This window comes from Muntiacus reevesi, chromosome 14, assembly GCF_963930625.1.
Source record: "Muntiacus reevesi chromosome 14, mMunRee1.1, whole genome shotgun sequence".
NCBI classification, from domain to species: domain Eukaryota; kingdom Metazoa; phylum Chordata; class Mammalia; order Artiodactyla; family Cervidae; genus Muntiacus; species Muntiacus reevesi.
In genome coordinates, this window is record NC_089262.1 from 40,672,749 (window position 1) to 40,690,988 (window position 18,240).

Sequence of the window (18,240 nt, forward strand, 5' to 3'; positions counted from 1 at the left end):
GGTTTAGATATACAAAATGACATGTATATAAATGAAATATATATATTGGCTTTTCAAAATAGTGAAGAATTAGAGCAGCCTTCTGGTTATCTATACTTCTTCATGGAGTTTATACTGTAGACAATTTTCTGTTTTTTAAAGTTAATTATATTACAAATCAGGCTTCCCAGGTGGCACTAGTGATAAATAAACCACCTGTCAAGCAGGAGACCTGGGTTCGATCCCTGGGCCGGAAAGATCCCTTGGAGAGGGCATGGCAACCCACTCCAGTATTCTTGCCTGGAGAATTCCATGGACAGAGGAGCTTGGCGGGCTATGGTCCACGGGTCACAAAGAGCCGGACACAATTGAAGCAACTTAGCACACATGCGTATATATTACAAATCACAGGTTGTGACTCTGTTGTGACAGACCAGCAGAATTCTTTCTCACAGGTACCACCTTTAATTAGGACGCTTGCCTGCTGGAGGGTATGACTTCTCTCATTTCTCTATTTTTTGATATTAAAAAAATAGCAAAGCACTGATGTTTGGATTCAGACAGTTTCACCACTTACTACACTATGTGTAAATTTTAATTATTTTAAATAACTTGGGTGAATTAATTTATCTGAGTCTTGGTTTCCTAATCTTTAAGGATGATATTGATAACTGACTGGGTTGGATAGTTTATATGAATATCATATATGGGGGAAATACACAGATTATGTTATAAAACCAACACAGTTATTATCTGTTATTATTTCTATGAAGTTACATAGTAATGAATAATAGAATGATGGCTTAAATTAGAAATAGAATAAAAGCAGTGGCTTAAAACGTGTGTTTTCATAGCTCTCTACTCATCTGTCCTCTGTCCACAGAATTTCCAGTAACGCTTGCATAGTCTGGCAGGGAAGGGAAGAGAAAATATTCATCTTGGTAACAGCCTTTAACAAGGATCTATATAGGTTCTCTACAAAATGTACACATTACAGAACCTAATTGTCCCCAGAAGCTTTTAGAAAAGAAAGTGGAGTCACTCAGTCATGTCTGACTCTTCGACCCCATGGACTCTAGCCCACCAGGTTCCTCTGTCCATGGGATTTTCCAGGCAAGGATACTGGAGTGGGCTGCCATTTCCTTCTCCAGGGGATCTTCCCAACCCAGGGATCGAACCCAGGTCTCCTGCATTGCAGACAGGCGCTTTACCATCTGAGCCAGAAACTTTAAGAAAGAAAAGAAATTGTCAGCACTAAACTCAAGTGGGAGACTTGCAAAGAAGGAATTTGAGCTTGAAAGCATTCTGTCTGTCACTGACTCATTCTGTTACCTTAAATGCATTGTTTACCCTTTTTGTGTACTATTTTCCTATGTCTAAACAAAGATGAGTATTATTACAGATGTCAAAATAGTTTGAGGAAGATTTAAAAATAGTTAGTTAAACAACAACAACAAAAGAAAACACAGAATCCATCCAGACAGCTGGGATGCTTCTCAAAGCTCCCCCATCAGCAAACCTCTTCATTTTATAACTAAGCAGAATGTGGCTTAGATTTAAAGGGATCAGCAGCTAATTGGTAGCAGAGTCTAGATTTGAAGTGCTTTATCTGCTCTTACATTTCTCTTCTTGACCTGGATATTCCTCTGTGATCTGGCCTGTTGTATTAATGGTGATTTAATGGATACTGTTAACCATTAAAACTGAAAACATTTTGGTTTGGGTAAATTAAGCCAAAAGCAGAAATGGGAAGTGTTCTAATGCTTAAACACTAATCAAAATACAAACTAGTGGAAAATCTCTTTAAAAATGTTATGTTGAATGCATAATCCTGTCTTTTAGCATTATGCAGCATTTATTTACCAAATTATATTCTCTTGACTCACACCTCACTTCCAGTGTCAGTACTTTACGTAAACCATTTGATCCTCTAAATTGAATTATTCACTTCCTTATTTTCTTAAACAGAAAATTCTAATTTATTTGCCTCTTGATGCTTTAGCAGAAACCCTCTCATTCCATGACAGCGAGATATTCCATGATACTGTGCCCACTTTACAGATTTTTCTGTATCTTCCCTTCTAGTTGGTGGTTAGCTGTTGCTTCTGTTGTTTTAATGCTCTTTTTCTTCACAAGTTTGCTTCAAGGAATCCATTGTGCATGGGGAAAGCCTAACTAAATTGATTCCATATAAATAACTTTGAATCAGTGAGGCTCTGAATGAGGGTTAAGAAATTTAAAAACTGGGTTTAAGAGCAGCTTTTGATCCTCTCTTGAACGTGTGAGGTTACTGACAGAAGGGACTTCAGATAAGCAGTCAAAGTTTCACCTAATATGACAAGACAGTAATTAAAAGTTATATAAAATCAGTTTCTTAATCTGGGGTCTCACTAGATAAACACAGAAATCTCACACCCTCCTAGATGCTAGTTGAAAAAGAAATAAGGCAAAATTTGTAATTAGAACAAAGTAATGAGGCAAACCTGCTTGGTTTCAAGTCCAGCCCACCCCCATCACCTCTCATCTTCCTAAATAACTTAAAGCTTTATAACTTTGAGAGTCTTTTGTGGCTACGCTGTGAATACGTATCACTTTCACTTACTCACTCCTCAAGACCTAAAAACAGTACAGATGTATCTTTGGAAATAATGACTTAGCTTGATAGCTCTCACTGCACTGACAAAGTATTATGAAAACTTGGCTCAGGCTCTTTTGTCATGTATTCAATAAGTCATCTGAACACTCATTTCTCCTAGTAGAAATTGATGCAGGCTTCTATTACTTGTTGGATGTATTTTATACTTTCATTTTACATATATGTTTACATTTTTATGCATCATTGATGAGCATATTTTAGGACCATTATTTAAGAATTGGTGAAATCTTTGTTAAATAGTTATGTCACAGATGCCTTGTAATCATCAGTGAGTTTTATATAGCAACTGTGTATTATGTTACAATGTGTGTGTACTGTGCTCAGTGGTGTCTGACTCTTTGTGACCCCTTTTACTGTAGCCTGCCGGATCCCTCCTGGATTTTTCCAGGCAAGAATACTGGAGTGGTTTGCCATTTTTTCCTCTAGGGGATCTTCCCGACCCAGGGATCGAACCTGCAACTGTTATGTCTCCTACCCAGCAGGCAGATTCTTTACCACTGTGCCACCCGGGGAGCCCAGATATTATCACGTGCTGTGCTATGCTTAGGCGCTCAGTCATGTCCGACTCTTTGTGATCCCACAGACTATAGCCTGCCAGGCCCCACTCTCCATGGGGATTCTCCAGGCAAGAATACGAGAGTGGGTTGCCATGCCCTCCTCCAGGGAATCTTCCCAACCCTAGGATAGAACCCAGGTCTCCCACATTTCAGGCAGATTCTTTACCATCTGAGCCACCAGGGAATTCCAAGAATACTGGAGTGGGTATCCTATCTCTTCTCCAGGGGATGTTCCCCACCCAGAAATTGAACCGGGGTCTCCTGCATTGCAGGCAGATTCTTTATCAGCTGAGCTACCAGGGAAGCCCAGATACTACCATAGACTTATACCAATATTGCAAAGGATGTTCTTCCATGAGTTGAGGCAACCAGTTACTTCCAAATGATCCATTACTGCCTGAGATATTAGAGATGTGTTTGAATAGTCTCCATCCAAAATCTGTACTTCTCCAGGAGATGCAAGCATCTTTAAAGAAAACATTTGTAATTAAGTTGCACATAAACCTGTAATTTCCTTCATTTTTTTCCAGATTAAATCAAAATAGTAGTGTGAACCTCATGAGTGTTGGGAGTGATGTGGCTACTTGTTAATTGTTTTTAATAAAGGTTTTACATTTTCAGGTTACTATGCGTTTAGTTGTCTGTATTTCTTTGTAGATAATACATATGTGTCAAGTTCAGAAAATGATGAAGATGTATTAGTTACTACAGAGCCAATTCCAGTAATTTTTCATCGACTAGCAACAGGTAATGGGAATACACTATTTTCTTAAGTTCCTGGTTAATATTTTGTTGATTGTATGTGGCTTTGTTTTTTGGTTTCTTTTAACCCATATAATAGATATTTATCTTTGAAATCTATAAGCCTGGTTCTCCATGCAAATTTTCTATTTAACATCACTAGTTTGTTTCTCAACAGTTTTTTAAATGCATAAATTAATACTTTAAAAAAGTCCCGTTTAAACACATTATGTTGATATTTACTTTTGTGAAAATATTTTCATACATAACAATACTGCTAGACAAACTGAATGTTTAAAAAACATAACACAATGTAGATTCCATGAATTATATAGTGAGAGCTGAAGGAATTTGTACTGTGGCCACTTTAGTTTGACCACATTTTTATGGGCAATGAAAAATCAGAATAGTTTGTATATAATTCTCTAACATAAGATAATTTCGAAGTATTTCTTAATTCTCTTACAAAAAAGAATCATCTTTGGATCTTTTTATACTGAAACTTATAAATGTTTGGTAATAGTATATTGAAAGCTAAAATGATCCTTTAATTATAAATTTCAGAATTAAGAAAGACAAATGACATTAACTGTTGCTTATCCATAAAATCCAAATTACAGAAGGAAAATGGTGAGGTATGTAAATTTTTATGTTTTTTTATACATTTTATGTTGTATTTATTTCTTCAAAACAGTATAGATGTATTTGAAATTTACTGTGTATTTGTGGTTAATACCATCATTATTTAGATTAAGATTGCATGTAGTGAATGAAGTTCATGCTGCTAGCTTAGGGATTTATATATGGGAATAATAGTGTCCTAAAATTAACTACCTTTAAAGTAATAGAACATCTGATTTAAATCTAAATAAAGTGTGTGCAAAACCTAACTTGTTTTCTGTATTTTCATCTAATAATGTGGTTGACTGAAGAACACTTATGTAACATAGTTAGAATAACTCTAAGTGGTGTACATAATTTTGATGAGACCTTTAAAATTTTATCTGTAAAAGATGGTCTTTCTAGTTAAAGGAGCACAGAGCTTGGGTATAATCTTACTATTTTTGGCCAGTGTTAAAAGAATAACAGCACCTTTAGGAAATTTACTTCAGTCTGTAAATAAATACTGGGACATTAAACAAAATGATGGTGGGACCAACTATTCTTTGGTTTTAAAACTATACACTGCGACTTCCCTGGCGGTCCATTGATTAAGACTTTGCCTCCCAATGTTGGGGACATGCCTTGTGGCCATTAACAACAACAACAACATCATAAAAACAGCAGAAACAATATTGTAATAAATTTAATAAGGACTTTTAAAATGGTCCACATCAAAAAAGAAAAGAAAGCATCAAGTAATCTTATAATAAAACAAAAACTATGCACTGAATGCCACTCTGCTTTCCTCTTAGCGTTATACCATTCATTCTGCACTTCAGTAGCCAAACTGAGCACCACTAATTTAGCATTATCATTGCTAAAACCAAAACCTATATTTATAAAACCCAAATTCCCTTTTCTACTTTTTTGTTTTATTTTCTTTAATAATTTGAAATTTGGTCTAGACATTTAGGGATGATCACAAAACATCAAGTTAATAGATTCCTGCGTCTAAATGCAGCTGCCTTTTTCTTAATTATTTTTTTTTTCTTCTTCTTCTTTTTTTTTTTTTCTTAACTATTTTAACAGGGCCCTGGGACAGGAATAGTTACTTTAGATGAATTTTTGTCATTTGTACTTGAGACGCATAACAGATATGGTTCAGTTAATTAGAAACTCATACTTCAAGTATATTTAATTAAACATCCTTTTGAAAATTGAAATTTAAAGCAAATAATTTCTACACACGGAAAGTTATCTTTGTAATGTGTTTGTATTTATCTGCATAATTTGACTTTGATATTATTAGATTCAAAGTGCCCTTTCTTTCATACCATTATGTGGAGTTGGCAGTGAAAGTGAGAACAGTCTGGGATAAATAATGCCGAGGAATTTTTTAATAAAAAATTGAATCAGTATGAGCTTGTCAGATGTTTTATCAGAACAAAACCAAAGTTGTACTTGATTAACATAGTTTTTTATATACATCAAATATTAAATTATAAAACTCAAGACCAGGTACATAGAGCTTAATGCACCCACCACAAAGCTATCTGTTACTGTCTTTCATTTTTGGTTTGTATTGCACCAAGAATGCTTTTATTTAAAACTCATGTGGTAAACAAAAGACCTACCTTTTATCTCCATTTGTTAACTTTTTTTCAGAAGGAGGAAAACTAGTTTGACCATTAAAATTATCTTCTTACTCTGTTATTTTAAGGAGTCAAGACAGAATAGCACAGTGGAAGAAGATTCTGAAGGAGATAATGATTCGGAAGAATTTTATTATGGAGGACAGGTAAGCACATGAGGTTCTCCGAACATCCACTCTCAAAGGTAGAAATAGCCATACATGTTCTGGTGGAAATCTGTGCTTGTCATCTAGAAGACCTATGTGTTCTGCAGGGCTCTGTAACTAACAAGGAAATTCATATAATTTATCTGTCACACATTCTCTATATAGTTTCAGAAATTAAAGCTGCTTTTGCAATTCTTTGACTGTAATCATTTATTTACATTGAAGTTATCTGCCTTCATTACAGCTGTTTTGCAGACAGCATCTTATTTTACTTTTAACTTTTACATTTATCAAGCATATTGTGCTGTCAATATTTTGAAATGGTGACACTAATAAAAGCATGGACTGTTAGTTTTCAATGGAATGTGATTAACCTTTATAAAAATTGATGGGCCTTTATTATCAAGCATCTTCATTATTTGTATTTACTGTCTTCCTTTTCCTTCTATACAAATGTAACGTGTTGATCAATTGTTACGAAGAAACATTATGAATGATATACATGGAAATGGCACCACTGCATATGCATGCATTATACAAAAGAATTCATTGTATTTTTCTAGGATAATGTTGAAATTTTAAACTGAGCACTCGATTTTAGGATATGGCTGTATAATGTCTTATTCTATTTTTGTAAACTTGATCAAATTTGCTTTGTAATTTGGATAGAATAATGGAAAGGTAATTTGTTAAAGAGATGCTTTAAAGCCAAAATTGTTATTATTATGTAAAGAACACAAATTATTTATTCATTTGGAATAAAAAATTAGTAATTTGTCTATCAAGCATATGCAAAGCAGTAGAGTTATGGGTAGACATGAACAAAACTAGAATTCTCTTCAGGAATGCCTTACTAGAAATGGGGTATTTTTCCTAAGATTCTTTAACCAGATAACACTTTAACAGTATTTAAAATGATTCTTCTAGTTTTGATTTTTGTTTACACCACTAATTCTTACAGAGGGGAAGTAAAGGCTCTTTTTTCAGTCTAAAAGTTTTTCCAGAGTATCTGCCATTTACTTCACTCATTTTAACAGTGCTATTGTCTTCATATCAAAGTAGTCAGATAATAACTTTTTAAGCATAATGAATTATACCAGATGTATGTGAACCTAAGTACTTTAGTGACTATACTGCTGAATTATCTATAATTTTTTTTTATGAAGGCAACAGAGAAAATGCCCATGGCAGAACTACAGGGTGACCTGTTCAAGAGATTGTTTGTATTTTACTTTTTTTGTTTCTCTTCACCCTAAGTCACTCCTAAATGATTCCTTTTCATCAGGTGAACTATGACGGGGAGCTGCACAAACACCCCCAGCTTGAAGCAGACTTGTCGGCAGTGAGAGAGATATATGGGCCACATGCAGTTTCTCTCAGGTAAATAAATACCTTTGGTGATTACAACTTAAAATTATTTGGAAAGTCATTGGGATTTTCTGTTGGAATTATTTAAGTGGAAATTTTCTCAGGCTCAATTATATTTGAAAGTATATGAGAGTCTGTTATGTTCCTACTTAAACAAAATGGCATACTTATGGCTATGATTTTTTTTTTATTGTACATGTAGTTTAAGATTACATTCACTTCATTAATTAAATTAGTTATTTTGAAGAGTTAATTTGATAAAATAGCAGTCTTAAGTGGCATCATTATCAATTGCTGTAATAGATTTGGTCATCTGGACCCATGCTGTTATTGTAAATCAAAGGCATATATATCTGTGTGAACAATAAAAGTACATAATGCATAACCGCTGTATCCAGTCAGATTGTGAGAGGTTAAGTGTTGAAAGTGAAGGTGTTAGTGCTCAGTTGTGTCCGACTCTGTGATCCCATGGACTGTAGCCTGCCAGGATCCTCTGCCCATAGAATTCTCCAGGCAAGAATACTGGAGTGGATAACCATTCCCTTCTCCAGGGGATCTTCCCGACTCGGGAATTAAACCTGGGTCTCCTGCGTTGCAGGCAGATTCTTTACCATCTGAGTCATCAAGGAAACCCTTGTGGTAAGTAATCTGGTCCCTGAAAAAGGAAAGGAAAAAAAGACATAACTTTGTGCAATGTATGTTTGAATGATAATGTATTTTTTTGTTGCAGTTACTTAATACATTATTTGGTGATAAATTTCCAGACCAATTTTTATTACTTTAATCATTCAGAAGACCCAACCATCCCTATTTAGTCTTTCTTTTCTCTCTTTAATTTAAGAAAAGCCCTTTTTTGCCATCATGCTTGTATCCTCCCACCAGTCAGATCTGATTATTTAGATTTTTGTTTTCCTAGAGGGTGGTCTCTGAGTCTCCAGGCCCTTCTTACAGCCTGACCTCAGTTCCAGCCTCATCCACCCAAACCAGGATTGTTCCTGTTCTCCAGATATGCTGTCTCCCCTTGACTTTGGCCATTTGCCCAACCATTGCTTCCCTCCCAAACCCTGTTGCTGTCTTTATTCAGCCCCAGTCCAAAGGTCAGCTTTCCTTTGAGCCTTGCTGGAAGCTCCAGTGCAGACTGGTTATTCTGCCCTCTGCCCTCCTATCACATTTGTCTCTTGCCTCATTTATTATTCTCTTCATGTCTTGTCATGACATGACAAGACTCTAGACTCTTAGTTCTGTGCACTTTTTTGTTGTTTGTGTACTTTGTTTTGGTTTGGTTTTCGATCCTGCTTTATAGCACAGGGCATGCATGAAATAGAAACTGGAGGCTTCTTGATTGTTTTCAGTGGAACACCCATTAAAAATGTTCATATTATCTGGTTATATTCTTTTCAGTGGACATATCCAGGTTTTGAGAAACCAAACAAATACTTTCAATGGTTGGGAAGTATGGCACAGCTGTAAGTTATTATTGCTAACTTTCATTTTATCTGCAGAAACAGAAACTCTTAACCCCGTGCAGCCTAAATAAACTAGGGTTGTATACCCGAGACGGGGCTTCCTAGGTGGCGCTAGTGGTACAGAATCCGCCTGCCAGTGCAGGAGATGTTTAATGACGTGGGTTTGATCCCTGGGTCGGGAAGGTCCCCTGGAGGAGGGCATGGCAACCCACTTCAGTATACTTGCCTGGAGAATCCCATGGACAGAGGAGCCTGGCGGGCTATGGTCCGTGGGTCACACAGAATCAGACACATGCTGTATATCCTGTCAGCATAGTACATATACCCAGACCCTCTCTCCTACTCATGGAGGAATATGAGACTGCAGTTGAGTGAGAGAGATAGGGATTATACTTGCAAAAAGCAAATCTTAACAATTTTCAAAGTTTTAGCAAATTAGCTGTGATTATTTCACAGTTGATCTGTGCTACGGCTAGAGGATAAGGAATATGGAGATTCAGTAAGTATTATAGAGTGAATAAATAAAGAAAGCAATCAGTTCAGTTCAGTCACTAAAGGACAGAAATGGTATGAACCTAACAGAAGCAGAAGATATTAAGAAGAGGTGGCAAGAATACACAGAAGAACTATACAAAAAAAGATCTTTACGATGCAAATAATCACAATGGTGTGATCACTCACCTAGAGCCAGACAGGAAGTCAAGTGGGCCTTAGGAAGCATCACTACGAACAAAGCTAGTGGAGGTGATGGAATTTCAGCTGAGCTATCTCAAATCCTAAAAGATGATGCTGTGAAAGTGCTGCACTCAATATGCCAGCACATTTGGAAAACTCAGCAGTGGCCACAGGACTGGAAAAGGTCAGTTTTCATTCCAATCCCTAAGAAAGGCAATCCCAAAGAATGCTCAAACTACCGCACAATTGCACTCATCTCACACGCTAGTAAAGTAATGCTCAAAATTCTCCAAGCCAGGCTTCAGCAATACGTGAACTGTGAACTTCCAGATGTTCAAGCTGGTTTTAGGAAAGGCAGAGGAACCAGAGATCAAATTGCCAACATCCTCTGGATCATCGAAAAAGCAAGAGAGTTCCAGAAAACCATCTATTTCTGCTTTATTGACTACGCCAAAGCCTCTGACTGTGAAGAAAGCAATAGGGATTATCAATAAATTGTTGAGGGATTCCCTGGTGGTTACGACTCCACGCTTTCACTGCTGAGGGCCCGCGTTCAAACCATGGTCAGGGAACTAAGATCCCACAAGCCGCCTAAAAATATAAATAAATAGTCTGAAACAATGACTGATTTTTTTTTTTCTCTTTAGTTGAACTTTGCTTGAAATCTTAAAACTTTAATCACAAAAACTTTACCCTCTCTCTCATATGCAAAAGGTCTGTATATGGTTAATCACGGGTTCTTTACCACTAGCACCACCTGGGAAGTCGATCACTCAACACAGCATAGAATTTAACTACTTTTCATCTAAAGTATGTATCTTTATTTAGAGAATCACTTTACCACACATTTTGATTGCTTTTAAAATTAAAGTTGGAAAAAAAATAAATAAAATCAAAGTTGGTGTTTTTTTTTTGTTTTTTTTAAACATATTTCCTGCTATCTTTGGTAAAGAATCTGCCTGCAGTTTAGGAGATGCAGGTTTGATCTCTGAGTTGGGAAGATTCCCTGGAGGAGGAAAGGGCAACCCACTCCAGTATTCTTGTCTGGGAAATCCCATGGATGGACAGAAGAGACGGCTGGCTACAGTCCACGGGGTCACAAAGGGTTGGACTTAGCAAGTGAGGGTCACACACACATCATGCTGTCTAGGCCTCAATCATACCATTATTTATGTGTGAATATTTTTTAGTTTCTTCAGCAGGCATTTACTAAGTACTTATTTCTATTAGTACTTTCCATTATTAATAAAATAGTGATAATTTATGGACTGTTGAAATTAGATTACTGTATGGAATTTCATTCAAGTGAAGTATCTAAAGTCATAAGTGGTTTTGATTGTTTTCCTCTTGCCTCTTTCACTTATAAGTTTTGATTCAATTTAATCTTAATGAATGCAAGTCATGTTCTTGTCTGCTCTAGATTTTTTCCAACTACAGAGGATGTTTCCAGAATAAATAAGCTCCCAGAGGCCCCATGATATAAGTGAATCACAGCAGGACTAGTTTGATTTACTTAAAATAAATAAGAATGAATTTACCATCTCGTCTAAAATACTGTGGCTTGGACACCTGGGAGAAGGAGTAGTTAGGCCTAAGGTCTTAGAGTCATCTTCTTTGCAAAGTTCTAAGTCTGTTGAAAACAGACTGTTCTAATTAGCTGTTCTTTTACTTAATTGAGGTTTATAAGAACTTAATGGAGTTTGAAGAGCAAAAGTACCTCAATATGCATAATAGGCTATTTGGTATCATTTGTTTTTTATGTGACATCTAATGAGAAAGGCAGCTAACCACATCTAAGTTCTCTGTAAGAGATGAAAATAACAGAGATTACCTCAGTTGAGGCAAAACCCTCTTAAAGTAGGTGAAGGAGGCTTTAGCAAAAATGACGGATGATAAATTTATTAGTTAAGTAGGTAATTTTAGTTCTACTTGGCCAAATCATTCTAAAACAGCATTCTGGTTGGGTTGAGCCATGCTTGTAAACATTGATGACTATTTTAATTCATAGGCTGTTGTAAAGAAAATGAGTTAGGTCTCTGGGGGAACATGATCAACCCTCTAATCAGTGTGAATGTGTTTCGTCTTGAATCATGCAACAAAATGAGGTTCTTTTATGTTTTCATTATAAATTTACTCCTATAATCAGTATTCATAAAAAAATTGATCAGTGTCATTGAAAACAATGTGAGATTAATATTTTTAGAAAGTAGAGAATTACAAGTCACAAAATTCTCATTTGCTCAGGAATGAAATGATGCTGATAATTTGCTTATGATGTTTGAAAGTTTTACCCCAAATAAAATATCCTGTCCTTCATGGCCATCCATCATCCATTTAAAAAATTGAAGGCATCTGAGTAATATTCTGACCTTTTGATTGTGACTAATGCTTAAAGTAGGTTGGAAGATTACAAGATTGTGACTATTCTGCATTTTGATCATTTTCTTGTGGTTGGGTGATAGTGTGTTTGAAATGAATGAATACTTTTGGAGTTGATGTTTTGGAGGACAGGGCATGCAGAAGATGTTTTTAAGGTTTGAGGAAGGTGTACTACTATCAGGCCCACCACCCAAACATATATCTCCTGGAAGAGAGAGAAAGAAAATAAAAATTAAAAAAAAGCCACGTAAGTCAGAGTGGTCCACTTTAAACATCTCTGGATTTCCGTAAGTAGTGGGTTAGTTAAAACAGCCTAACACATCTGGCTCTCCTGGGAGATGGCAGGATCGCATTTCCCTAGCTCTTGTAACATCAGCAGTGGACATGCAACCTAGCGTTGGCCAGTGAAATATGAGCCAGAGTGCTAGTGTGTGAGTTCCCATATCTTCAGGACTCCACCACTCTCTGGGCCCCTTGGCGACTACAGTGAATAGTGTTCTCTCTCCCCTTCTGATTCCATAGTAAGCAGGTAGTGTGAGTGAAATAGAAATCCTTTCTGTATGTTAAGCCAGTGAGTGCTTGAGGATGTTGGTTACTACAGTATACCTTACCCTACACTGAAGCATGTCATTCGTCAACAGATCTTGGGTTGGATGTTTGTAATGTCCTCTGCAGCACATTGATTCTCCTGTTTCTGAATCCGAGCTGAGGCGAAAACAGTCTGACTGTGAACACCAGGGGAACGTGATGACAGGAGGCACGCAGGAGAAAGAAACAAAAGGGAGGCTCTTTCAAAAGCACTTGCATAAAATCTAGATACAAGCTTCAGTATGTCAGATCCCTGACAGTCACCTCTGCTTCCAGCACCCATGCTTTCCTCAAGCAAAACCAAGGATTTTTAAATGGGGGGCAGAGTTTTAGCAACTGTTTACACTGTACTTCTTTGACACTCTTAATTTAGATGGGTTTCCTTTCTTACCCGGATCTAATTTTTAAATTCATCTCAGTCCTATTGTCCTTTAGAGGAATATATAGCTACCGTGAATGCAGTCTTGCAAAAATGCCAAGATTTCTTTCTGACTACTGAGTTTGAATAATCTTGGCCCATTCACAAGCATCTCTCCCACACAGAGCATGAAGCGCACGCTGAGTAGGCATGCAGAGATAGACACGCAAGCTGTTGAGTTTCAGATGTCAGAAGGAGGTGTATATTTCTTTGCAGAATATATTTCTTCTCAAAATATAACTGTCCAATTATTGAAAGCAGTAACTAAATAGCAATAGAGGTTTATTTCTCAAAAACTTGTGGTAGAGTTTCATGTATGTGTATTATACATGTGATTTGCTTGACAGTTGATAAGAGAAAGCTTTTTTTTTTATAACCAGAACAGTCCCTGCTAATTTTGATCAGATAGTATTATAAAACATCATAACAGTATAATAAACAAGCTGTGGTTTTATAGAGAAAGGAGGACCAACATAGACGGTCAAGTGTTTAATATATTGTAAGTGCATATGTGGTGTCATTGATGAGGACCTTATCTTAATCAGTTCAGTTCAGTCGCTCAGTCGTGTCCGACTCTTTGTGACCCCATGAATCGCAGCATGCCAGGCCTCCCTGTCCATCACAAACTCCCAGGGTTTACTCAAACTCATGCCCATCGAGTCAGTGATGCCATCCAGCCATCTCATCCTCTGTCGTCCCCTTCTCCTCCTGCCCCCAATCCCTCCCAGCATCAGGGTCTTTTCCAATGAGTCAGCTCTTCACATGAGGTGGCCAAAGTATTGGAGTTTCAGCTTCAACATCAGTCCTTCCAATGAACACCCAGGACTGATCTCCTTTAGGATGGACTGGTTGGATCTCCTTGCAGTCCAAAGAACTCTCAAGAGTCTTCTCCAACACCACAGTTCAAAAGCATCAATTTTTCGGCACTCAGCTTTCTTCACAGTCCAATTCTCACATCCATGCATGACCACTGGAAAAATCATAGCCTTGACCAGATGGACCTTTGTTGGCAAAGTAATGTCTCTGCTTTTTAATATGCTTTCTAGGTTGGTCATACCTTTCCTTGCAAGGAGTAAGCGTCTTTTAGTTTCATGGCTGCAGTCACCATCTGCAGTGATTTTGGAGCCCAGAAAAATAAAGTCTGACACTGTTTCCACTGTCTCCCCATCTACTTCCCATGAGGTGATGGGACCAGATGCCATGATCTTAGTTTTCTGAATGTTGAGCTTTAAGTCAACTTTTTCACTCTCCTCTTTCACTTTCATCAAGAGACTTTTTAGTTCCTCTTCACTTTCTGCCATAAGGGTGGTGATCTGCATATCTGAGGTTATTGATATTTCTCCCAGCAATCTTGATTCCAGCTTGCGCTTCTTCCAGCCCAGCGTTTCTCATGATGTACTCTGCATATAAGTTAAATAAGCAGGGTGACAATATACAGCCTTGACGTACTCCTTTTCCTATTTGGAACGTCTGTTGTTCCATGTCCAGTTCTAACTGTTGCTTCCTGACCTGCATAGAGGTTTCTCAAGAGGCAGGTCAGGTGGTCTGGTATTCCCATCTCCTTCAGAATTTTCTACAGTTTATTATGATCCACACAGTTGAAGGCTTTGGTGTAGTTAATAAAGCAGAAATAGATGTGTTTTTGGAACTCTCTTGCTTTTTCGATGATCCAGAGGATTTTGGCAATTTGATCTCTGGTTCCTCTGCCTTTTCTAAAATCAGCTTGAACATCTGGAAGTTCACGGTTCACGTATTGCTGAAGTCTGGCTTGGAAAATTTTGAGCATTACTTTACTAGCGTGTGAGATGAGTGCAATTGTGAGGTAGTTTGAGCATTCTTTGGGATTGCCTTTCTTAGGGATTGGAATGAAAACTGACCTTTTCCAGTCCTGTGGCCACTGCTGAGTTTTCCAAATTTGCTGACATATTGAGTGCAGCACTTTCACAGCATCATCTTTTAGGATTTGAAATAGCTCAACTGGAATTCCAACACCTCCACTAGCTTTGTTCGTAGTGATGCTTTCTAAGACCCACTTGACTTCACACTCCAGGATGTCTGGCTCTAGGTGAGTGATCACACCACATCGTGGTTATCTGGGTCATGAAGATCTTTTTTGTATAGTTCTTCTGTGTATTCTTGCCACCTCTTCTTAATATCTTCTGCTTCTGTTAGGTCCATACCATTTCTGTCCTTTATTGAGCCCATTTTTGTATGAAATATTCCCTTGGTATCTCTAATTTTCTTGATAAACTCCATTAAAAAATGGGAGAATGAATCGCTAGGAGTTCTAACACATAGCGCCATAAAAAATGCCTGTTTATAGAAAGCATATATTTCATACGTATGTTCTTTATACACATGAACTAGATCACATGTAAATATTCAAAATCAAATGGCTGGATTTCAAGATCTGTCTGTTCAAAGATTTGACTCAGATGTCTGGAAATAAATTTATGGAGCAGTTCTTCTCAAGCCCTCAGTCTCTCAGTGAAACAACTACATCAGATCATTTGTGTCGCTTCCCTTCTCTTAAAAAAGTATTCAAGTTCAATTTGATGTGATCTTTTCACAGTGAATAAATGTAGGCAGGGCAGGGAATTATTCTGGATTATTATAAACCCAACACAGCATTCAGTATACAATCAGATATCAGGCTTCACACTTCAAGTTGCATTCATATTTCAAGCATTTGCCTTGATTCTGCATTTGCTTTTCATGAGATTGGGGCTACTGAAAGATATTCAGATACAGAAGCAATCCTGAGACTGAGTCGTTGCATCTGGGCAGACTGTAATCACGCTTTGTAATCGCGCAGTGGGAAACGTGAGATGAATGGCATTATATAAAAAGGGCATCACAACAGAAATTGGTTTGCATACACACAGTGTTGTTGTGAGTTCTTTGAAGTGTGGCATAAAAGCAAAAGGTATAACTATTTACAGATCTACACCTGCAGAATCCAGTTAATTGCAAACCTTTAATGCCTCTGCTTCCTTAAAATTCTGTACTCCTGCTCTGCTGTGGTGAAAGCCTGCACTCGTAACCCTTTCGTTCCTGATTTTTTTTTGAAAGAAATTGATAGTATTAGAAATTAAAGATACTTTTAACTGAAAAAAGTGAAAGAAAGTGAGAGTGAGTCGCTCAGTTGTGTCTGACTCTTTGTGATCCCCTGGACTGTAGCCTGCCAGGTTCCTCTGTCCATGGGATTCCCCAGGCAAGAATACTGGAGTGGGTTGCCATGCCCTTCTCCAGGGGATCTTCCCAACCCAGAGATCAAACCCAGGTCTCCCACATTGTAGGTAGACTCTTTACCATTTGAGCTACCCAGGAAGCTCTTTAACTAAAACAAAAGTGTTGAAAAATTATATAAAGACTACTTTAAACTTCACATATTAAATGTTTTATAAAGAACATATGTCACATTCTAATCATAACCCTATGATTTATTCTGTTGAAGTGGTCTAGAAATCTATTTATGAAGAAAACAGCTGGGGTAAGGTTTGTAGTGACTTTTGTTCTCTCTGCTTGCTGCCTTTTTCTCTGCTTCTAAATATACCAAAGTCTTGCCATCATAAGTAAATCCAGAGTTATCTCCCCTCTGAAATTGGCAAAGATGGGAGAAAAAAATGCCTGGTGATGATGAGGATGTGGGAAATGGTCACTGTGAGAACCTGGCTGGTGTGATTATAAGTTGTTTTAACTTTTTAAAAATAGTACCTAAACAGTATATATTAGGATTACCCAATATAGTTGTGCTATTTATTTCAATTACTAATTCTAGAATTTATGTCTGAGAAGACAGCTGCACGTAGATTTCTATCCACAAAGCACGTAGACTTCTATCCACAGGGCCATTTATCAATATTAATAATGTAAAAAAATTGAGAGCACCCTAATGTTGTATTATATAATTTTATTCATATAAATTTATAGATTTAAATTTATGGTTTTAAAGAATATTCCACAAGGTAAAAAAAAAAAAGTTATGGAAAAAGTGGAAGGGCAGGACAAAAATTTTTACACACCTGTTATCCTTAATAATATGTATTATAATGATATATTAATATATGAAGGAGACTGGAATGAATGTAAATAAAAACTATTGTGTCTGAGTGGTACTAAATTTTATTACGTTATTTATTGTCTGTTTTTCTCTTTCTCACATTTTATATGAGTCTATATTGCTATTGTAATAAGAAAAAGTAGATTTTTTTTTAGAAAATACTGTAGCTTTTTTTATAAAATAAGTGTTACCCACAACCTATATATGATATACAAGTCCTCTTCCTACTTTTTTGGTTTTCCTATTTCTATTTTATTTAAAAAAAAGTATTTTGCTCTCTGTAATGTTTTGGTACTCTACTTGCTCAGTGAACAACAGTTTATCTTTGGAACATTTCCCTCATGATACTAAATATTTTTATATCAACATTTTTAGTAATGGATAATTTTAAAAAATTGTATCATCGTGCCATAGTTTAAGTATTTCCTTATTATTCAATATTCATTTTTTTCTAATTTCTACTTTGTACATATTTGTTATAACTTTATGGGAATGGTCTCTTTCCCTCACCAAAATGTCATTTGAACATCATTAGTGATCTGTCTTCATCATTGTATTTAATGGTTCCCTTTTGACGTGTCTGACTTTAGATATTTGACTTCTTGTATTTATGAATAGTATGCTGACGTCCAGGGTCAGCAAATTATGACCAGTGGGCCGTGGGATCTGTTTTGAACAGCTCATGGTGTTTGCTTTTCTTAAAGGGTTGTAAAAAAAAATGGCCCCAAAATAAAGAGAAATATGTGAAAGAGACTATGTGACCTGTAAAAACTAACAGGTTTACTATTTTGACCTTTACAGGAAAAGTTTTCTGAACCCTGAGCTAGAATCATAAAAGCAATGGTTCCTTGTTCTTGATCCTTATTCTTGTCTTAGTTTCTGTATAATTTCATAACCAAATTGGCATATGTTTATATCTAAATTTGCATATTATGTCTAAATTTGACAA

General features: G+C 36.6%; 1 protein-coding gene across 2 annotated transcripts in view; it reads left to right on the forward strand.

Annotated features, from left to right (window-relative positions):
• PARP8 (poly(ADP-ribose) polymerase family member 8) overlaps window positions 1-18,240 on the forward strand; it is a 192,743-nt gene that overhangs the window by 101,380 nt on the left and 73,123 nt on the right. For both annotated transcript variants that reach the window (XM_065905180.1, XM_065905179.1), the window contains exons 5-8: window positions 3,850-3,939; window positions 4,498-4,568; window positions 6,257-6,334; window positions 7,620-7,714. In XM_065905180.1, coding sequence (XP_065761252.1) covers window positions 3,850-3,939; window positions 4,498-4,568; window positions 6,257-6,334; window positions 7,620-7,714 — 334 coding nt within the window. The remainder of the gene's footprint in view (window positions 1-3,849; window positions 3,940-4,497; window positions 4,569-6,256; window positions 6,335-7,619; window positions 7,715-18,240) is intronic.